Source organism: Dryobates pubescens, chromosome 36 (assembly GCF_014839835.1).
Source record: "Dryobates pubescens isolate bDryPub1 chromosome 36, bDryPub1.pri, whole genome shotgun sequence".
NCBI classification, from domain to species: Eukaryota; Metazoa; Chordata; class Aves; order Piciformes; family Picidae; genus Dryobates; species Dryobates pubescens.
Window position 1 is genome coordinate 2,259,442 of NC_071647.1, and position 22,770 is coordinate 2,282,211.

The 22,770-nt window shown below is 47.9% G+C and overlaps 1 protein-coding gene across 1 annotated transcript; it reads right to left on the reverse strand.

Moving 5' to 3' along the window:
• Positions 1–6,703: 6,703 nt before the first annotated feature.
• HOXB4 (homeobox B4) lies at positions 6,704–9,114 on the reverse strand. The gene is given in 4 exon segments (XM_009899908.2): positions 6,704–7,446; positions 8,357–8,786; positions 8,923–8,940; positions 8,942–9,114. Coding segments are annotated over 4 exon segments (861 nt in total). The 5' UTR covers positions 9,038–9,114; the 3' UTR covers positions 6,704–7,129.
• Between the last annotated feature and the right edge of the window lie 13,656 nt (positions 9,115–22,770).

The following is a 22,770-nucleotide window of genomic DNA, read 5'->3' on the forward strand; positions in this document are numbered from 1 at the left end:
CTTCTTGCGTTGTGTGGTTTTGGTGTGTTTTGTTTGGGTTATTTTGTCTTCCTCTCCTCACACCGAGATTTTTTTTCCCTTACGATCTTGTAGTGAACAGCACAACTGTTTCCCAGTCTAAACCAGCTGAGAATATTTTCACTCCTGTTTTTAGCCCTTTCCAGGGCTATTTTTTCCCCCTTTCCCTCGCTTCTGTTATTGTTTGGCCGGCCTTTATTGCATTAAAAAAATAATAAATCAAAAATCAAATTTCTACTCTGAGGAAAGCTGCCAAGTACAAGGATCCTGGAAAGAAAAGATAAAAGAAAGGGGAAAAAAAAAAAAAAAAAGCAACAAAGGGGAGCGGCTGGGAAAGGCCGCGGAGCAGCCGCGGAGCAGCCGCGGAGCTGGCAGTCCTGGCACCGTGCTGGCAGAACCAACGCGGGGGGTGGGGGGAGAAAGGGGTGGGTCCCCACGGCCACGCGGGGAAACTGGCACCCGAGAAAAATGCAGAGAGTGAAGCATGAAAGCCTCAAGAGCATGTCCCAGAGACTCCACTTTCCCCAGTGCTGGGGTGGGGGACGGCACAGTCCAGGGCAGAGCATCTCCACCCCTACCCCACTCCAGCACCCCAGCACCGCTGAAACCCCACTGGGAACCCCCAGCTCCGCGGGTAAAGCCTGGAGGGAGCTCGAATTAAACATTAAAATGACTGCAAACAGTCTAAAAGTGGGAGTTTCCCCCTCTAAACCGATCTGAGGGGAGATGAGGAGTGTCTGGGTTCGGCCCCCCCAGCCAGAAAAGAGCCCAGCAGGGAAACGTTTCACAGGTAAAGCCTGTAGGGAGCTCTGGTTAAACATAAAAATCAGTAAAAACAATGCCTAAAAGTGGGGTGTTCCCTATTTTAACACGACCCTAGAGGACTGGAGGGGAGGGGGGAGGAGGCTGTAGGCCCCCCACCTCCGGCCAGCAAGGAGCGAGCGGGGAAACGCTTCATTTTCAAAAGCCCTCGATTATTTCTGAATCGATTTTATCGAGTGAAAGTGGCTGTCGGAAGAGAGACGTTTGGTCAAGGTGTGGGAGGAAACTGGGGAAGGGTGTGTGTGTGTAGGGGGGAAATCCGATTAAAAAAGGGGCTCCCATAGCTGGGAGGAGGGATCCCAGGAGGGAGGCAACTTTGGGAAAAGGTGGTGGTGCGGGGTGGGGGGTGGTGGGGGATGTTTATTGGGGCAACTTCAGGTCAGTTCAGAAGCCGCGACTTTCACTTCGCACAACCACCTCTATCTTTTTTTTCCCCCCTTAGTCATAAAGAGAGGTGTCCCTGTGAATGAAGCCGGAGAAATAAATAAATCAAAATTGAAAGGGAGGTGGGGGGGGAACAGAAAAAGATAAAATAAAAGGCGCCGAGCAGCAAATGGGGCTGACTCCTTTTTTTTCTTTTTTTTTTTTTTCCCCCTGCACCTCCGCTGGCATTTTTGGGTTTGTTTCATGCAAAAGAAGGACCCATTTTGGTTTGAGGATTTTTTCTCTCTCTCTCTCTCTCTTTTTTTAAAGCCCCCAGTTCAAAGGGTCGGAAACACGGCCATAAACCGCAGCTTCGCCCTCCGAGGTGCCGTGATCAAAGCCGGTTGCTTTCTAAAGAGAAAATGAACGTTTATATAGTGAGAAAGCGAGATTGATTTACGGATTTAAACACGCCGTTCTTATTGCGGATCATAAATCTGTCACCGGGGCTGAGAAACTCCCAACCCGCTCGGACCGGCTTTAAAGCAACCCAGCGTTATACCGGGGGCGGCACAACCCTCTCCTCTCCCGGCTCCCCGTACCAGACAACCCCCCCTATCCCCTCCGAGCCTCATATCCATTAATATATATATTCACATACATATATATTTAATCCCCCTCCCCTCTTTCTCTCTACTAACTACATCTCACTTGGGTTGTTACACGCGATTTTTCTGATTCAAAACCCCTTTTTTTGAGGTCCGATTTTTAGACCGAGATGTAACAAAAGGGTTCAGCAACCCTTTGTTGGGGGGCTCTAAGACGAGGGTCCCACTTCTGGGGTCCCAGGGAAAGGCCACCCTGGCCGATAGGGTGCTCCGCGCCTCTCCGCGCAGCTCCGCGCTGCAGCTGGGCACAGAAAGGCTTTTGAGAGAGCCGTGGGCAGGGGAGAAGTGGGAGGAGGTGCATGGGGGAGGGTAGAAGGGGGGGGTGCGAGGATGGAGAAGGACTCTCGGAAACAAAGGAATTTCTGAAAATAAGAAGCGAGATGAGATATGGACGAGGGAAGCGGCGGCGGGTCCGGAGGGCTTCGGTCTATCGTTTTTTCCCCGAATTATTTGTGTGACGCCAAGAGCAGGCAGACCGCTCTGCAGAGTCCAAACACGACAGAGTCCCAACACACACCTCCCTCCTTCTCTCCTTTCTTTTTTCTTTCCTACAAAGAAGCCAAAACCCCAAGCAAACACCGAGCTCTTCGAGAGGCAAATGAGAGAGGAAAACATTTGTCGGGCCCAGGCTTGGAAAAAAAGACAAACTAAACCGTGAGAAAAGCAGAAATAAACCCAAATCCAAATCCTTTCTCCAGTCCTTTCTTTTCCCCCACACCTTCTCCCGGTGCTGGTTCCTCGGGCAGGCCCGCGGTGAGGGCCGGGGTCGGCAGGACCCCGCACACGCAAAGTTTTGCTGAACTGCGGGTTGAGCGGTTGCCCAGCACAATGTCCAGCCTCGGAGAGGTCAAGGGGTTTGCGAGGTCAGTCCCCGGCTGCAATACACAGCTAATCGCCTAGAAAACGTGTCCTCTGCGTGAACTCTATCCCCCGAACCAGGCGTGCCAGAGCTGGATTTTGTCTCCCCAATTTTTAGCCCTTTTTTTTCCTCAGTCACAATATCCCCACAACAGTTCCCATGATGAGGAAACAACCACCGCGAAGCACCAAGCACCTCCATGACACCCCCGTTCCTGGGACAAAGACACACAGGGACCCCGCGGGATATCCTTAACCCGGGATAACCGCACCCGGGGATACCGATGATCATGGGACAAAGACACCCCCAGGTCACCCGCACTCCTGATGCTCTTGTCCCCTTCGGGACATTGCCAATCCCTCTCCAAACGGGGCAAGGAGGATTTGCTCGGAAAATAAAAGGAGGGGAGGAGGGAGAGGGGGTGAGGAGGGGGGGTTGGGAGAAGGAAAACAAAAAAGAAATCATTGCAGAAAACGACTCAAGAAGTGTAACCCTAAAACCCCGCCACGGGAAAGACCCCGCAGCCTCTCCACCGCCCTGCCCGGGGTTCCCACACCAAAACACCGCAGGGCCAAGCCCCCCCCCCCCCCCCCCCCCCCCCCCAAGCCGCAAAGCCTCAAATCGAAGAGGAGGAAGAGGAGGAGAGAGAAAAGGAAAAAAAACAAGCCGAAGTCCTCTCGCCACAAGGAAGAACCCGCCCGCAAAGTTTCTCTACCCGCTCCCCTCGCCCACATCGGTCAAAATAAAACAAGAAAAACAGAAGGGAAAAGAAACAACCAAAAAACCCGCACCCGATTTCACGTGGTTTTTTGCTTTCTGCCCTCTTTTCTTTTTAATATCTTTTTTTTCCCCCCCTTTTCGCCTTTTTTTTTTGTTTGTTTCCTTTCGCGTTCCCCTGAAAGGAGGCAATAAACCGATCAGAAATGCATGCCAAGAGAGCAGCTCTGTTACCTGGTTCGCTCCCACATCCTTTTTCCAACGCCCCAGAGTCGGCCCTCATGGTTTGGGTGGTTTCTTCCAAAGTGAGAGGTCTGGGGAAGGAGGGGGGGGGTGGGGGGGGTGTTGTTGGGGGGGGAAAAGGATGGCTTTGGGGTGATGTGTTTGCTTTTGGTTTTTCTCCCCCAAAAACAAAGCTTTCACCTTTACGATCCAGATTTTATTATTAATATTATTATGTTCTATATTTTTTTGTTTCCCCTCTCTCTCGGAAGATTCTGGTAGGACTCCGGGCGCTTTTTTCCCAACAGACGGTCTGCGGAGATTTGCTGTTGAATAACAATGGGAAAAGGATAAGTATTTAAAGAAAAGAAGTGATTAATGATTTTCTGTATAATTCTCGCATTTTTCTTGGCTTCTGTCTGCTTATAATGGCTGTGAACTTTTAGGTCCTATAGAAATCTTCTTTTCTCCCCCTTCTATCCTATTCATACTTTCCAGCTTTGATTTCCCCTCTATAGACCTCGCATTCCTCGAAGCATATGCTGCTTTTTTTTTTAAAGGAAGACTTAAGAAAAAAGAACAATTTTGGGGGGCATTCTTCGAAGCCCTATCTTCAAAATAACACCCTCTTTACAACACACACCCCCAGCAGATCAAAGCCAGAAACGGGGGAAATAAAATGCAACGACAACAACAAAACCCCCCAACCTTTAGGCATTGCAATAAAATACAGCCCCTGCCACCCCCTCCACCCCCTGTGAACGACACGCAGGCAAAAAAACACACCCCAAGACAACAACAACAACAACAACAACAAGAAACTTTAAAGGTTTGCTGTTGCTACCTCCAAACCCCACCATAGTTAACTCCAAATACACCCCAGAAATCAAATTCTCCTGTAACATCCGCGCCATGTGACTGCATTAATATTATTTTAAAGTATTAAAATGTCAATAGGAAAAGGGGGGCGGGGGGGGGGGGTTGGGAAACACAAAAGAAAGAACCGAGGCCTTTTGTTCGAGCTGGGGGCAGGGGAGACTTTGGGGGACACTTTATTTGCAAGGTGGCTACGCAGTGACTTAGGAATAAGATACAAACACACACGATCTCTCTCTCTCTCCCACCACCACCCTCCCTCTTCCCCCTCCCGCCCCACTGAAATATTTCGAGCCCTGCCTTTGTTTCTGAATAACGAGGAGGGAAATATTTCGCCCCGGCTTGGGGGAACTCGAAGAATTCCGTGGCCGTTGAACAAATAAGCACAAACCCGGTTTATTTTGGAGGCGAGCAGGAGAAAATGATTTTTTTCCAGCTGCTGGTGGAGGTTTCCCTCCTCCTTCCCACCATGAAACCCCCCTCTGAGTACACCACTTTTTTTTTTAGTTGTTTGTATCTTTCTTTCTTTCTCTTCTTCTTTATTTCTAACTTAGAAATGGAATGTTATTTCGTCCTGAGTGGTTATTTTCGATACTTTCTATGAGAAAGAAAATGAAAATTAATACAAGAGCTGCGGCTCACAAAAGAAGCCATTTGTCTTCTTGATTATCTATTTGCTTGTCAGGCCATGAGCTATCGCAGGAGCCAGCTCCTTTGTAATATCAAAATACACAGAAAACCTGCAAACACCGAGAAACATCTGTGCAAAAATTAGACTCATTAATGCATTAACTACCTTGGAGAAGGAGATTTTGGGGCGAGGGAAAGAGGAGGAGGAGGAGGAGGAGGGGGCGAAGGAGGGGTGGTGTGCTTAAAGAGAGAGGTCTCTCTAGAGAAATCCATCGCTCCAGCCCATTCCTTACAGCGAAGCAAAGCGCTAATGAGTGCTTCTGGTTTTGTCTGAGCCCAGTTTGGGATGAGCATATTAATATCTGCTTAGAACAAATAAATCATCATATGTGCGGCTTAACAGTACTTAAGGCTGATAGACCCCAGTCAAACATCTTTTGTTTTCATTAGGGAGTTGAGGCTGGGCCACTGACAACAGAAATGCCTGTAAGAAACCTGCTTTTTAATTAATTTCTTTAAAATAGGTTGTGTTGGTGGTTTTTGTTGTTTTGTTGTGGTTTTTTTTTTTCTCACGCAGAACAATAAGACAACACCACCTCCCCCCCCCCCGCACCACCTCCTCCCTCCCCCCCAAAAAATAACTACTCAAGGTCACAGTCACAATGAAAAAAAAAAAAGATATTTATTTCCAATTAGGCTTCTTGTTGTTCCTTTTCTCTGCTATTTACAGGTAAAATCTGCACATCCCGAAGGACAAAGGGAGAGGACGGAGCAGCCAAGCCGGTTAGGGGGAGTCGGGGGGGGGGGGGCTCCCCAAACCCCAGTCTTACCCCGTGCTCCCCCCTCCCCACCCCGAGAGGGGCAAGCCCTCACACCCCACCCCACCCCCGGCCATAATTCACATTTTCAGTACAGGACTGGGCTAGACAGTGGGAGAGGAGCTCCCCACCGCCACCCCTTACCCTGGGCTGGGGGCGGTGGGGGGGTGAGGCCAGGTGCCACTGTTATCACCCAGTTTCTAACCTAAAACCCCTCGCTTCTCCCTCTCCCCACCCACCCCCTTCCCCAGACTCACAACCTGCTGGACTCAAAAATAAAATGGCAGGGGGGGTTGTTCCTGCATCACTCTCCATTCTCTCGCTTTCTTTGTCTGCCAACCACTTGACCTAATTTTCCTTCTTTTTTATTTTCCAGAGTGTCCCCCTTTCCTTCTTCCACACACGCCCAGTGTCCGAGAGTCCGTCCCCCCCTTCCTTCTCTCCCCCCCTTCCCATTCCTAGTCCATTCCCTGTAAGTGTTTTGGATTGGGTTTGGACCTGGGTTTGGATTATTATTTTTTCCTCCTCCCCCCCCTCCATCTCAAGGCTGTGGTAGAACTGTGGAGGTTTGGGGATGGCGGAGCACAAACTTTGTGGGTTTGGTTGGTTGGCGAGAAAATAAAAAGAGGACCAGGGAGGGGGGGAAGAAAAAAGAAAAAAAGAAGGGGGGGGGGATGGGTGGGGGGGGAGAAAATCCAGTTCGTCTTGAAGAAACTGAGCCTCATTTATTAAAGTGAGCGCTGGTTGTCGAGGTAATAGCAGACATAAGGTCCATCCTTTGTACGGGAGAGTAAACATGACAAATGGGGCAGAGCTTGGCGTGATTAAAGATGAAACAAGGATCCATCTTAGCCAAATCTGAAAACTACTATCTACAGCCTCCTTTTAATGGAAGAGAGGCACAACAGCACCGGTCTGCTTTGTTGCAGCTGAGCCTCCCTCTGTTCCCCCTATAAATAAAGAGCAGCCCTCCTTCCCCTCTGCTTCTTGGAGCATTTAACACAAAAAAATATCCTCATGTGTTCCCTACACACACACAACCTCACGCCACAAACACGCGCCATCCATCCATCCATCCATCCATCCATCCATCCATCCATCCATCTATCCCATCCCTTCATCCATCCCAGGAATAGTTATAAGCTGGTGGCTGGTCCATGGGATCGGGTTTGAGATCCTCCTTGTGGGATCTGCAGGCTGGTGGAGGAGCTGGAAGAATTAGACCTGATCTTGGTATTTGGTAACTTGTGGTCTTTTTTCCATTTCATCCTCCGGTTCTGGAACCAGATTTTGATCTGGCGTTCGGAGAGGCAGAGGGAATGGGCGATCTCGACCCTGCGTCTCCGGGTGAGATAACGGTTATAGTGAAATTCCTTCTCCAGCTCCAGGACTTGCTGCCTGGTGTAGGCTGTGCGGGAGCGTTTCGGTTCCCCTCCTGAGTAATTGGGGTTTACTGAACAAACACAAAGGAGGCAAACAGAAAAGAGGGGGGTAAAAAAAAAAGGAGAAGAAAGAAAAAGAAGCAGAAGAATTACTGAGCTGTTGTTCCTTTAATGGGTCCTTTCCCCCCCTTCAATAACAACAACAACAAAAACCCATCACACATTCTTTGGGTGTCGGTGGTGGGGAAATGCTTCAAAAACAAAAATACACCGCAAACCTGCTAAAAATACAACCAATTCTCCACCTCCATCCTCATCCCTTTGACGTCTATTCCTGCCCAAAGGTTTTCACAAGGTCCCCCGGATACGTTTTCCGTGCCCTCTACGCGTGCATCTGCACTTAGATATTCACATATATGCCTATATATAAACGCAGCCCTCTGCTTGAACATCGCGCACACACAAAAACGGTCCCCAAACCTTTAAAAGTTCGCCCTTAACACGTGCAAAAAGGCGAGGACAGAGCCTCCTTTTTATTTAATATCGGGTTAAAAAGAAAAGAAAAAAAAAAAAAAGAGAGAGAGAGGGGGAGAGAGAGAGAGAAGAGGGGGTGAGGAGGAGGGAAAATAGTAAAAGTTTACTCGACCCGCCACTTAAAAACAAATTACGAAAACATAAAACTTAACTTACGAAGATTCAACAGCCATTAAAAAAAAAAAAAAAAAGGGGAAAAAAAAAAAGAGAGAGAGAGAGAGAGAGGGAAAGTAGCCTGCAAGAAATTGGAGGAGGATGGTAACAGAGACTTCAAAGGCACATGGCCAAGCAGAGCAATAAAAATTTATGGAGGATGTAATTATACCGCTCTGCAAACAGGCGATCGTAAATCTCCACGAATGGTTATTTTACAACTGGTGCAATAAGATTTCTACAAGACTTTGAGGTGCTACTCAGTATAAAGCAAAGCCACTTTAGTTCACTTACCCGTGCTTACATGGACTTTTTTCATCCAGGGGTAAACTACCGGCTCTTTGCAAGAGGAATTGGAAGGGCTTTGGTTCAGAGAGTTTTGGCTGCAAGAGGGTGGTGGTGGGCTGGGGGTAACCGGCTCGCAGGGCTGATTTGGTTCAGAGATGTGGCTCTGCAGTCCGGCCGGAGGATGGACATGACCCCGGGGGGATAACACCGCTGCTTGGTGGCCGGAGCTCTGACAGGACGAGTAGAGCTGCTCCTTGCAGGCTGATCGTGGCTGGTACATCGCTTCATGTTGGAAAGTGTTCTCTCGCCTCTGGCTGCTGTAATATTCCGGCGAGTGATTGGGAAGGTAATCGCTGTGGGAATACTCTTCACAGGGTGGGAACTTGGGGTCCACATAGTTGGAGTTGATCAAAAACGAGCTCATGGCCATTAATTTCTTAGAATTGCACACACGAAAAAAAAATGATAATAATAATAATAATAATATATAGATATAGATGTCTCTCTCCTAAAAATTTATTCCTGTCCCCCCCTTTACTCCTTTTCCTGTTTCGTGAAACCCTCCTACTTACTGTCAAGTGAACAAAGTTGGAGTCCATGTGACAACGCGGGCCAATAGCGAGGTGCCCTGCGATCCCCGGATAAGGAAATCTGCCCAGCCCGGGCTCTCCCGGGGCCCCCCAGCATCCCCGGGGAGGCAACCGGGGGCGTCCGTTCCCCTGCCTCCCCGGTCCTGGCCCCGATGGGCCCCGTCGCGTCCCGGGCTCCGCAGCGCCCCACGGGCGAGAACCGGCCCCCCGCAATCCCCCCCCCCCCCCCAACGCGCACACAACCCCCCGGCCCACACCCCTCGGGGGTGTGTCTTGGCTCGGGGCGGAGGGGAATGGAGGGAAAGGAGGGTGGAAAAGATTAAAAAAAAAAAACTAAAAGCGAAAAAAAAATTAAAATCGAAGGTAAAAATTATTTTTGGGGGGGGGGGGGGGGGGAGGTGATGGCTGCGGCTTCCAGTTGCTGCCCCAGCACATGATCCATAGCAGTCCCTCTGGGGGGGGCTATGAGGATGGGGGGGGTGGGGTTGGTTGCATCTCATTCTCTGCTAAAGGTGATACGGGGAAAAAGGGACATTGCGCCCCGAGCCTGGCAGAGATGAATAGGGCTTGTTTGGGATCGATAAGAAATTCATCAGCTAATTCGGGGTGCCCGGGCTCCTAAATCACATTTTGCTCTGCTCCGAGATTGACTCTTTTCCCACGCACGGGTGGGAAAAAAAAAAACACCCAACCAAACAACAAAACCAACCGCAAACAACAAAACCGACACACACACAAAAAACCCCAAACCAAACGACAAAATCCAAATCAGGAGCCCGTCCTCCAAGCCAGAAATCAAGGACTTGATGAACAATTACAAAAGCGAATTAGCCCAAGTCCTAATGCATCTTCTCGCCCTTCTTCTAATAAAGACGCTTTAAAAGCCAAAGCAAACCAGCAGCTTCTCAAAGCTCCCCCCCAACCCCCACCTCAATCCCTCAAATCCATGATTAAACCCCAAACGCGCAATAAGCTCCTCGCAAGAAACATGTAATTACTTTTCTTTCCTTTTCTTTTTTTTTTTTTTTGTTCATTTTGGTGGTTGTTTTCGGTTGTCAGTGCTGAGATTAGACAAAAATTAAAAGCGATAGCGGGATGGTGGCTTTCAAATCGCAGCAATAACGCCCCTCTCTGACCCCCCCCACCTCCACCACCTCCACCACCCCACACACCCCCCCTTCCTCTTTCCCAGCTCAGATTTTATCTCGAAGTGATGATAAAGTTTATCGCGGGAGCGCCTGAGTTGAGCTAAGGTCAAATCCAAAGTATTTCTTTTCAGCTATAAAACGGTTTTCACCCTTGTTTTTCACCCTTTTATTTAGGACTCTGGGGGGTGTGGGTGGCTTTTGCTTTGGTTTTTCCCCCTTGGGTTTTGTTGTTTTGGGGTTTGTGTTGTTTTGTTTTGGGTGGGGTTTTTTTTTTGGTCTGTTTGGGTTTGTTTAGGTTTTGCGTTGTGGTTTTGTTGTTGGGTTTTTTTGGGGGGTGGGTGGGTGGGTGTGTGTTTCTGTTTTTAATGCCTTCTGGGATTGTGACCTGTAGTGTTTGTGTCAACTACATATTCCCCTAGATACGAATTTGTGACCCAACTTCCTTTACACAAATTCGGATCTACAGGGTACATATAGAAGACAGATGCATCCTCCTCGGTCAGAGATCTTCGCCTACCGCCATAATTATCTTCTGGGGGAGGAAAAAAAAAATAATAAAAAGAAAGGAAAGAAAAAAAAATTAGGGAGAGGGAGCGCAAAGTTTTGTGGCTCGAGAGATGGAGAATGAATCAAAAGGCGGTGCAAAAAAAAATTTCACCCTTCAGAGGAAAGACGATTAATTAAAGCAGCAGCTCAGGGTCCGAAGATCTGATAGGAGAGGAGCAAACCTACAAACTTTTTCTACCTTCTCCTCCCCACCTCAGCCATTATTTTTACCGCTAGAGAGAAATCCAACTCAGCTGCTGGGCTGAATATTTAAATCCCGGCGCGCAACGAGACTCGAATCCAAATAATCGATGTTTCAAAGCAAAACGCCGTCCCGTGTGTCCCCCACCACCACCCTCAAACCTTCCTAATTATTCTCCGATAACGCAGCGGAAAGATTTCATCCATATATATATATTTCCCCCCCCCCCCATCCCAGTTCTTGGAGGTCAACCAAGGTTTGGGGTTTATACGTGATGATTATTAAAAAACAAAAAAAAGGAAAGAAAGAAAGGGGGGGTGGGGAGGGAAGAGAGGAGGGGGGAAAGAAGCAGATGAAAAGAAATACAGAATGTAAAGGCAGATGGGACGACAGGTTTTTTTTTTTTTTAATGACAGGCAATTCTTTTTACAACCCGAGAAAAAGATCAAAGGCGTTTCATTTCCGAAAAAAAGGGATATAAAGCAATAAAATATTCATACTGTCTAGGTAATGAACCTTCATTCGGAACTAATGAGGGTAGCATCATGTTGAGATTTCGTTTAAAATTACAGTTGCTAGAGAGATTAAAAGTACAGCATCCTCCCCCCCCCCCTTTTTTCTTCTTCCCCCCCATCACACCCCACACCCCCCTCTTTTCTTCCCCCCCCCCCCCCCTTTTCTTTTTTGGTATTTCAAAAGGCAGAACATTTTGTTGGTCAAGTATCTCCTGAATGAATTGCATTTAAATGCCAGAGCGGAGAGGCGAGCGGGGGGGGGGGAAAGCTGCGCTTCTCCTCGCATTAAAATTCCTTGGAAATAGCGTCAATAGATTTCACCAAACTGCGCCGTTTTCCTCCTAGCAATTAACAATTCTGGCCAAAAAATGAACGTCCCGCGGTTTCCCGGCCATGATTCCTCGAGATTTTTCAGGTATTTGGAAGTGAAGAGTCGCTTTTCCTGACTCATGTCCACAGCAGTCCCAGACAAGCAGAAAAACCAACCTGCAGTTTAAAGCGGTAAACCCAAGCCCACCTAAGTGCGAGCCCCGAGACCATTTTACGCGCCTAAACCAAACGCAATTTTCCATCCAGATCAGGTCAGCAAAGCGGAGAAGCCTTTTGCACCGAGCAAAGACTTTCCCACCTTCCCCAAACCAGCACCGACACTTTAGCGAGCAGCAGGCTCCAACATTTACCTTCCCCTCTAAAACCTGCCATAAAAACAAGAAGCCAACCCAAATCTGCTTGTACAAGGTGTAGGTGGAAGCCATAAAATAACTGTACTGAGCCAATCCCATTAGACCTCTATTTTTTTACCTCTCTCCCTCTCTTTCTCTCTTAAATTTTATCCCCCCCTTTTCCAACCCCTTTCCTTGATTTATTTTATTGTATTCCCTCGCAGCCGCTACTGTAGCAGTCTCTTAACCCAGAAGAAAAGCCTGGAGAGAAGGAACTAGGCCTATTCCATATTTTTTAACCCCCTCCTACGTCCTTTAAAAAAATATATAGGAAAAAAAACAAACTGAAAGAAAGAAATCGGTTTTAATTTTCCTCCCCGATGACACCAGGGGTTTGGTGCCAGCAAACCAGCACCCCTAGCGTTAACCAGACCTCTTCCCCCCACCACACCTCCCAGAAATCTCCCCCTCGCTTCCTCTGATCCCAAATTAAAGGCAGCCCCCCTCTCTGCTCCCCCCCCCCCCCGCCTCCCCACACACCTTTCTCCCTTGCTCTGCGAATCCGCCCCACGTCGCGGAAAATTCTCCCAGCAAATTTCACCCGGAATTTTCATTTCAAAGCGTGGGAAAAGCGGGGGTTCTCCTGCTGCCCTCCCACCCCCCCTGGCCTGTTATCCCCCTAAAAGGGAATCAAGGGAACCCTCAACCCTCTTTCAAAGCCTCCTAAAGACACCTGCCAGTGCAGGGGGGGTTAAAGACCGCTTCTGATGCTAAACTCCTGTAGTCGCCCCAAAAGCAGAGATATTAATTAAGGGGTGTCCCCCCTCGCCCCCCTTCCTCAGCCCAGGTGTAACCCCGACAGCGGTACCTACCTTGGCAAAACGTGGCTCCTCTCCTGGGATAATTCCCGAGGGGTTTGGGCCGCTCCCCCAAAACTTGGTGAGGTTTTGCAGGCAGACTCCTATAGAAACCCCCTAAATACCCAACACCAACAACCCCCCACACCCCCTCCCCAGTCTAGCTTGGGCTGTTCTCCTTTCTCCCCCCAACCCCGTCTTGTGTTTTCACTGCGATTATTTCTCCATAACAACATTATTTTCCCCCCTCTCTCCTTCTTTTTCTCCTCCTGTATTTTTTTTTCCTTTGCTGGGGTTTTCTGGTACCCCCCTTTCTCCGTTCCACCCCCACCCCCCCCACTCCGGCCCCCCCAGTATAAACCACTATTGTCCTTACAGGCGAGCGGAACTGCTCCTGGCAGCGCCAGGAGGCCCTCTGAGCATTTTGGGGTGGGAAACCCGCAAGTTTTGGTATTAATCTCATAGTTTGTCAGTCTTTGTTAAACAGCGAGGCGTGTCCGCAGCCGCCAAGAGCCGCGGTGACCCGCGCTTCACCCCGCGCTCTCTCCGCGCCCCTCCGCGCTGCTCCGCGCTCTCAGTTTTAGGACTTTTACTATTTCCACACACCCACCCCCCCCCCCCAGTCCCCCCTTCCATCCCCCCCTCTTCCTCCGGAAATCTGTTTTCTGGCAGCAATGAGAATGGCGATTTTTAATGTATTTTTTAATTCTACCCCCGACCTTTTTGGAAGCTCAAATCTTTCGCGCTTGTTTATTAAGCTGGGAAAATTTCCCCCCCAACCCCCAGCAACCGGGGAGCGCTGGAGGTTTGAGGTGTTTCTTTAGGGTAGAACTTTTAATAAGGAGCAAACCGGCTCCTTGGCTGCTTTTAAGAGGTATAAATAGAAGGAGAGTGGCTGCAGGGTTGGGCGGAATACAGCCCACACCTGTTTTGCAACAAGATTTAAGCCTTGCGTGATTTTCCCAGCCAGCTTTCTGCATCTTTTTTCCTTTGGAATGAAACAAAATAAATCACATTTTCACCTAAACCACTTGGATCAGCAAAAGAGGAAAGCGGGAAGGGCCAGAATAGGGAGCGGAGCATCCCTACGAGGTCCATCTCTGCGTTTACCCCAACAGCCCCAAGTCCGTGTTTCTCAAGGGGTCATTTGGCAAGTAAATCGGGATTAAAAAGCACGTTTAATTGATTATCCAGTCGGGCAAAACCCTCCAAAACAACCCAAAATAAGAGGAAATCCCACCCTGAAGTGTGTGGCCGGTACCCACAGCTCCCCAGCCACGGCTAAGCCGAGCCCGTCCTAAGCAAGGGAGATAAATTAGAAATATCCTTGAAAACGATACCTTTAATTTCCTCCTTCTCTCCTCCCCTCCCTCCCTCGCTCTCCCTCCTTCCACCCCTCCAAATGAACCTTCTCCAGACGAGCACGCAGCCCCGCGTCCCTAAATTGAAAGTTAAACGCTATGATGTAGGAGGGAAGATTATAAGGAAAGTTGGGATGTGTGTGTGTGTGGCGGGGGGGGGGGAAAGGGTGTTGATTATTTGGTGTGGCGTTGGTGGTTGTTTTTTTTTTCCCTTCCCCTTTATTGCCGTGAAATTATACCTGCTTGTTTTAATATCCCGAAAACAAATGGCCTTTATTATCCATTACCTGTTGTATAAACCTGGAGCAGAAATGACTGTTCTAGGGAGATAAGTGCAGTAATTACAAGGGCGCAGAGATGGATCACCCAAGTTCCAACTAAACGGTAGCCCTTATACAGTGATATTTTATAAATACCAAGCAAATTCACGGCAATTAATTAAAGCCCGAGCCTTATCACGCGAAACAAAACGCTTTGCGTTCTCTTGAATTTCACCTACTCCACGAATATAGCCGCATCGGGAAAGCAAATGGATTTTCCAGAACGCCTTTCCCAGGGCTCTAATATTCGCTCTCTTTCCCCTCCAAGAAAAATGACCCTTGTTATAAGTATTTAGGCACTGAAAATATTTAAGAGCCGAAGGGGAGGGGGGAATTCGCAGGGTTGTGGGGGGTTTATTATTATTATTATTATTTTTGCTCTTCCTATTTTTGTGTCCAGAAGAGTTTTCCTTGCGCCGACTGTTTGCTTAAGGAGCAATTGAAAAGATCTTCCCCGGTCCCACTGCAAATAATATTTAGAGTTTGGAAGGTTCAGAGTCTGGCAGCGTAGAAATAACTTTGAAAGGCCAAGGGAAATATTTATTATATCAGTTCATTAAACTGTTGCAGTGACCAGTGTGGAGTCGCGTTTCAAGCAAGGGGGGTGGGGGGAGCGGGAAAAAAAAAAGAGAACATTTCATTCAAAATCCGACGGGGAAAAAAAATCGCTCTCCGCAACAGAATTAGCTACTTCAACCCATCCGAGCCACGAAACGGCCACTTAAAACCGCCTTTAAGTACATATATTGGATTTTTTAAAGCCATCAATCCGTTGATTTGTAGCCATCGATCATTATTCTGGATGTCTACGGTTAAGGTAGAAAGGCAAACAGTAAATCCAGGGCGTTTCTTGGTGTAATTCTTTACTTATTTACGGGGAATATTCGCACTCACTCCAAGCACGGATTAAAACGCGTTTGGCTCGGGGGCTGTGGAGCCCAGGGAAAGGGATACAGGCAATTCTCCAAGGCTTTGGAAGCGTTTCCAAGCCAAGATGTTCGGGCACATTTTCACCAACCGTGTTAGGCTCTCTCCTATTTTTTTCAGTATAATTTAAACAAAATTGGCGCTGGAATGATTTTTTTTTTCTCCTTTTTTTAACTGCTGGCGTTAATATCCTAGAGGGACCTTCACCTAATTGGATTTAATAAATGCATTTCACCCTCTAGTCTCTTAATTCGCCTCCAAATAGCTTTTCAAAGGGGCTTATCTTAGAAAAATACTAAAAAGTCTCTTCGCGTTTCCTCACGGGAGACCCAAATCAATCTACTTTCCCCCCCTCCCGCTACATCCCACCCCAAATCCTCCAACTCTTTCCACCCCCCCCTCCTCAATTCCCCCCTTCCTACATCTCCGGCTCACGGCTGAAGGTCGCTCCCACCTCGCTATCATCTTCTCCCATCTCTGCCCATGAGCACAGACTCTTCCTCCCACCTCACACACACCCCACACCCCCTCCCTCCCCGCTTTCTTTCTCTCTCTCTCCCTTTTTTTCCCCTCCACCCTGACATCAGTCTATCAGGGTTATACACAAGACTGAGTCACGCACAGCGTAAACTTTTGACCCTCAACTTTTTGACCCCTCGAGCTATAATGCTGTACTAACAAGCCCCCCAAGACCAGAGTTACCGTCTACGTCTCTAGAAACTAAAGCAGCGCTGACTTCCCAATTTTATCTGCTTTATTTTAAGCAGAAAGAGGGGGAAACAATTGGACGTTTCTTCGCGATATGTTTGCTTCCCCGGAGAGAACAAAAGTCAGAGCTTTGCAGGAATTAGATGTTTATCTCCAGCTCAACTCATTGCTGATTTGTTTTTCCTTTTTCTCTCTCTGCTTTTATATTTAAAAGAGTAAGAGGGGAGGGGGGAAAAAAAATCCCTTAATCCATGGCTGCATTGCTATAATTCTCTTTTATTTGTGGGGGTTGCACCTCACGGCGGTAATGAGCCTGCTCTATTTTCTTTCTTTTCCTCATTTTTTAGGGGATAAAAAAGAAGGTAGGTTCTCCTAGGATTTTTTTTTTTTTTTTGAAGCACGGGAGCTCGATGACAAGCATCGTCTCCACATCCCCAGGGGTTACCCGGAGCTTCGTGGGTGATGCTGCGGGTGGCTATGGGGTGACCGGTCCCGCTCCGGCTCCAGCCCGGCCCGGCTCGGTCCGTGGCTGCTGGCAGTGAACTTGGTCTGAAGCGAGCTCTGCTGGCTGCTTGGGGATGTTACAGGCGAGAAGGCTGCACTGAATCCCCTGCCCTGGGTCGCCTCTTTCCCCTCCTTTCCATCCTAAATTCACCCACACCACACACACTACTCCTTTGCCTGTTTTACCCCCTACGTAAACACAGCCCTGATTTGCCACCAAACAAACGTCTTTTACACCAAATCCCAGAGCTGTAATTTGTTTTGACTTGAAGGGTATATATATATGTGTATATATACATCCACATACATACACATGTTAAAAAGAGATAAATCAAAGAAAAGGGGGGGAAAAAGGGAAAGGAAAAAAAAACCAGCCTCGAACTAGTCTGATTCTTTCAACGCTCCCTGTCAAAATAGTTTCTTTTTAAAGCTATTTAGGGTAACAGAACACGGAAAAACTATGCTGGGTGGACACCTCTCGAGTTAAGTTATCAACCTCCTTCCAAATATAATTTATTTAACATCAAAAGAAGAAAGAAGAGGGGGGGAGGGAAATCAACCCAGACCAACCAAAAGAGCCACACTCTGAAAGAAAATTTCATTCTTAAATCCATTCTAGGTCTGGGAAGAGACCCTCAGAGGAGGAGCCAAAGCCCATCAAAGTATTTTTGTGTGTGTGTGTTGGCTTCCCTAATTGAGGAGAGACTTTTATCGAGTGAATGTTAACTAATCCGCTCAGCTCCTTCACTTCAGGTCGGACGTGTAGTAAAAATAAAATCAACAAAACAAAACATAACAAAATACTTTTAAAAGCAAGCAAGGCAAAAAAAAGAGAGAGAGAGAGAGAGGGGGGTGGGGGAAAAGAAGGGTTTGGGGAGGAAAGAAAAGAGCAATTTCTCTGCCTGAAATTCAGCGGTGGGGGGAGGGAAAGAGGCTTGGGGAGCAGAGCTGGAGGGAAGGGGCTGGTTTCCTTCGAAAGCTTTCCCTTCTTGGAGGAGGTCATGAGGGTGGCGGTGTGTAGGCTGGAGTAATTTACGGGACTATTGCAAATAAATAGGTGAATAATCGAAGCCTTCCTCTAAATAGAAGGAAACACAAGAATTACAACTCCGAGTGGAGCCCCTCGCCTCCATCCAAGCGCCCAAGACAAGGCAGATAAGGACCCGGCAGCCTCCTAACCTTCATTTTTGTGCCTAGAAATGGGGGAAGAAAAGAAAAAAAAAAGGAGGGGGGGAAAGGGAGTGAAAAAAAAGGAGGGGAAAAAAAAAAAAGAGATCCCTTTGGCTTCTCAAAAGCATAATCACCACATTGTTGGTCTGTGTCTGTACTGGAGCAATATGAGCCACATCCAGCCCTCCCCCTCTCTTACTGCCTGTCATCAGCACACCCGGGTAGTGAGACTTGGTAAATTAATATTAACCAACAAAAAAAGGAAGGGAAAAAAAAAAGAATTAAAGGAGAGGCAGGAGGGGGAGGAGGGCTGGGGGGGAGTTGGGGGAAATCCCTGGAGCTGATGTTTTCCTTAAATAGGTGCCCCGGCAGCCCCCGGGGTTCGGGGTTGTGTTGTGATACGATGCTCACCCTTCTCCTCCCAGAGAGGAGCTGAGGCTGTACAAGTCTGCTGACCTCGGAATGATCCCTCTTGCCTATGAATTATTGATGAGATATGAGCTCTGATTTCTCTTTTCAGTATGCAAACCCCATTATACTGTTAAAATGGCGATTTAATCGTTTAGAATAGCTTCGCTTTTCCCCCCCCCTTCCCTTCCTTTTTTCCCCCCCCCTTCTTTTTTTTTTTCCCAACTCATTTGTGCCCCTTTCCTTTTCATTTAATTCTCTTAATTAAATCCTTTAACAGATTTTAATCACTTTTTTGTTGTTGTTGTTAGAGAAGAGAAGGCATCGCGGGCATCTTTAACTAGGTTACCTCGGTGAAGTTTGGGGTGGTTGGTTTTTTTTTGGGCTGGGGGGGTTTCTTTGTTTTGGGTGTGGTTTTAGCACGGTCTCCTCGATTATTTTTTTTCCTGTGGAGTTTTGGTTTGTTTGGGTTTGGTTGTGGGTTTTTTTTTTTCCTTAACAAATCTGGCTGTAAAAGGGATTTTGATTTCGTGTTACACGGCGCCGAGGGAGTAAAGAAGGTTTTCGAAAGCTCAAACGCTTACAGAAAGGGGGGGGGGGGGAGGTTGGAACTCGTAAAATAAGAGATAAAAATAAATAAAGCCATGACATTCAAGATGGCCTGACAATGGCACTGCAGCACCGAGCTGCTTCCTGCACGAAAGAGCTCCCCAAACCTCCCTGTGAGGCTCACAGACGCTTTTCCAACCCCCTCACCCCTTCCCCATTTATTGCTGATCCAAATGGGGGTTTTATGGGTGAAAATTCATCTCTCTTTTTTTTTTTTCACTCCTCAGCAGCAGCCTGGACATGGGGGTCCCGTGTCCTCCCTGACACAGGGCCCTGGAGAGATGACCCAAAAGGGTGGGGGGTGTAATTAATACAGATGCTCCGCTCAGTTCTTCCAGTCTGTGTAGACTGGGCTGACTTTGGGGTGAGAAATAACTGCTTTGGGGGTTGGTGTTTTAGGTTCCCCCCCCCTCCCCCCCCCCCCCGCTTTAAAATACCAGACAGGTTTACAAAGGCTTTACTAAACGAAATAGGAAACCTTCAGGGATGGGGAGAGGCTAAAGAGGCAGGACAGGGGGCAAAATAAAAGGCAAAAGTGAGCCTGGTTCCACTCATTTTTAGGAAGTGGAAGATGCTGTGAGCCAGGTGAGTTCAGGGGGAGGTTTCTCTAGGCTGTGGTAGATTCTGCACGTCTGAGGCAAACAGCCCAAACCACCCAAGGCTGAGAGCACTTAAATCAGAGATCTTTCCCATCTGGACCCAGAGGCATGGCATAAAGATCTGCACAAATACAGGTTTAAAAGAGATATATATTTTTTTCCTTTCTTTCTTTTTTCCCCCTTCCTAACTATGTCCTAGATGTTCTCCTTATTCTTAAAGCTGACATTAAAGCATTTCATATTTATTCTGTCTTCTACAGCTGCAGAAGAACTAATTGTCCCGTGGCTGATGTATGTCATTAAAGTGAGAGAAAGGATGAAAAATGCAAAGGAAAATCCCCGCCTACCTGCACGGTCAGAGCTCCATTTTCCTGTTTACTCTCCTTATACTTCCTTTTCAGCAGTAACAGGGAGGGTTTTTTTCAAGGATGGCAGGGTGGGGAGAAGCCTGTGCTAAGCCTGTGACCCCTTCCAGGCTGTGAAATGCTACCCAGTTAAAGCTCTTTATCATGGAAACATGGATGATTCATAGAATCACAGAATCATAGATTCATAAAACCATAGAATCATAGAATCTTTTATCTTGTTGTTGGAAAAACTCCTCTAAGATCAAGGTCCACTATCAACCCAACACAGGAAGATGGAACTTAGCACCATGTAAGGGGCAGGGAGGAAATAGTCCACAAATACAGCCTCGAAAAATTGGGCTTGTAAAGTAATCTAAAATAAAGGCAGTCCTCCAAGAAATCATTTTATGTTGTACATGGTAGTGGTAGTGTAAGCAGAGAGGCCAAGAGTCCTCTAAGGGGTAGAAAGGAGATGGAAGGATGATATCCTTATGCCAGCAAGAAAATCCTGTCCCTGCTCCTTTGCTGTGACACAGGCCCGGTGCCATCCCTGTGCCCAGGACGCTCAAACACATGCAGGGTTGTTACCTGTTGTGAGCCACGCAGGCATCCCCTCCTCCCTGCAAAGTCCTGAAGCTAAACTGCATCATAAAGTCCTCTTGCTCTGGCTATCTCGATCTGCCTTTTCCCATGCAAACAACATATTGTGTCCACCAAGAGATTCAAACTACTGGTACTTAAGGGGAAAAAAACAACAACTCTGGTGGCTCCTGTGTTGGAAGTGGCTTTAGGATGAAAGTTTTCTTGGGACTGTAGAAAAGACCCTGGAGTGGGGCTGTGGGGGATTGGGAGGTGATGGATAGGGAAGAGGTGGATGAATGAATGGGTGGATGGACCTATGGCTACATGATGTTTGTGGGGACATGCATGCATCACATTTTCAAACACACCCGGGGGGGGGATGTCACTTTTCTTACTTAAATCTCTCATTAGTATTCACATCATTCAAAATTATTCCTAGTCATCAGTCCAGATCAGAGGGTAAGGCATTAGGAGGCATCCTCTTGGTCTAACCCCCACACCAGCACACACCTCTCTCCACACCCCCTCTCCTCTGAGCGTTTCTAACCCTGTGTGGACAAAACCCTCTGCAGCCTTTCAGGTTTCTGTGGCTGATTTCACCTTTCAAGACCAACCTCAATGCAGCCCTTTAGGATCCCGCAAAACATCTTTATTACCAAAACAAACCCCAACCAAACAACAACCAAACCAACCCAAACACAAAACCAAAGCCCCAGGCGTTCAGTTTGCACAGAGCTCAAGGAGAGGCTGTCCAGTCTAAAACCGTTCTGCTGACTAGGAAGAGCTCCCAGCACCCTCCTTCCCTTCCTCGAATTTCCAGCTTTGGCGGCTGTGTTTACAGGTTTCCAGAGCAGAGGTTTCTCAGGGTTGCGCTGGCCACCCTCTGACTTGCTCAGGGAGAAGCCAGAGGTTCAGATGATGGCGATAGCAAAGATATTAGGAGACACACATGGAGCAGGACAGGAAAAACAGCCCAAAGGAAGGAAAAGCAATCTCCAAAGTGTGCTAAAGGGGGGACATTCTGCTTTGTGTAAAAGAGACGGACATGTGTCCACCAAATGTTGTCTTACCAGAAAAAAAACCGAGGGGGGGTGGGGGAAAAGAAGCTGGAGACTGCTCCAAATTCTAGACACCCCCCAACACCCCTTTGCCCCAGTACCTCTTTGAACCTTTGGGGGAATTTTTTAAAGGGAGGGGGGGAATAGATGTGGGTTGGTTCAGGTGTGGACAAAGTGTGTGTGTGTGCCCTCCCCAGTTCTGCTGCAAATGTGGCGATTTGGCTTAAAAAAACCCCCAGCTTCTTCAGGTCTGGCTTATGTGGTTGTGGTGTTGTAGGTTTGTTTTCCCTCTGTTTTGCTCTGTCTGCCATATTTTGCTCTATTTTGCCTTATTTTGCGCTATCTGCTCTGCAGTGGAGCCGGAGCCTTCGGCCGGGGCCACCTGCCTGCCCCACCCCGGAGTGGGGGCCACAGTCCCTGCCGCAGCCCCAAGCCCCCGAGTCATGGCTCTGCTCTCCTGCCCTTCCCTGCTAGCTTGTTTATTTTCCCAGAGAACAAGCCTGCTGCCTGCCTTTTCCAGACCCATGTCCCCCTTAGAGGGGGGAGAGGGAAATCTGGGAGATATCGGAAGGTTCAATAAGGTTTAGGAAGGGCGGGGGTCCTTATGCAAGCTCGCTGATTAATTTTCTGTAGCACTTTAAGCCAGGCTGGAGATACAAACGCGGTCAGTCGGTGTCTCCATATGTTAGAAACGAACTACGGAAATGTGAGGACACTCGGTTGTATATTGGGGGGGAAAGATGAAACCCAAGGAAAAATAGATTAAAAAAGAGAGAGAGAGAGAGAGAGGGGAAAGGAAAAGGGTAAAAGAAAAAAAAAAAAGGAGGAAAAAAAGCCAGAGAAAATATTTTAAAATAATAATAATAATTAAAAGGAGAGAGAGGAAAAAAAAATGCAAGAAAAAAATAAGAGAGAGAGAGAGAGAAAGAAAAAAATTGCCCTGGGGCAACCCCACACCTCGATCTCTACACAGGCCAAAGGACAAACAAAGTGCACAAATCACTTTGGCAAGCAGGTGAGGAGAATTAAAGCCCAAAGGTGTTAACAACCTGAGGAACACAGAGACCGAATACAGCCGCTGAAATGCAAAAGCCTGTGCCAGGTTCGTGGCTCCTTCGCGAGCAGCACAAACCGCCCCGAACCTCCTCCCCGTACAACCACCCTTTAGACATGGAGCAGGACAAACCTTGCCCCCCACCACCCCCCACCCCCGGCACAGACAGGAGGGACTTTTCCATCCCCTGATAATGAATCTTTCCAGCTTCCTTCTATCTCCCGCTTCCACAAAAGTTTCCTCGCGGGCCTGG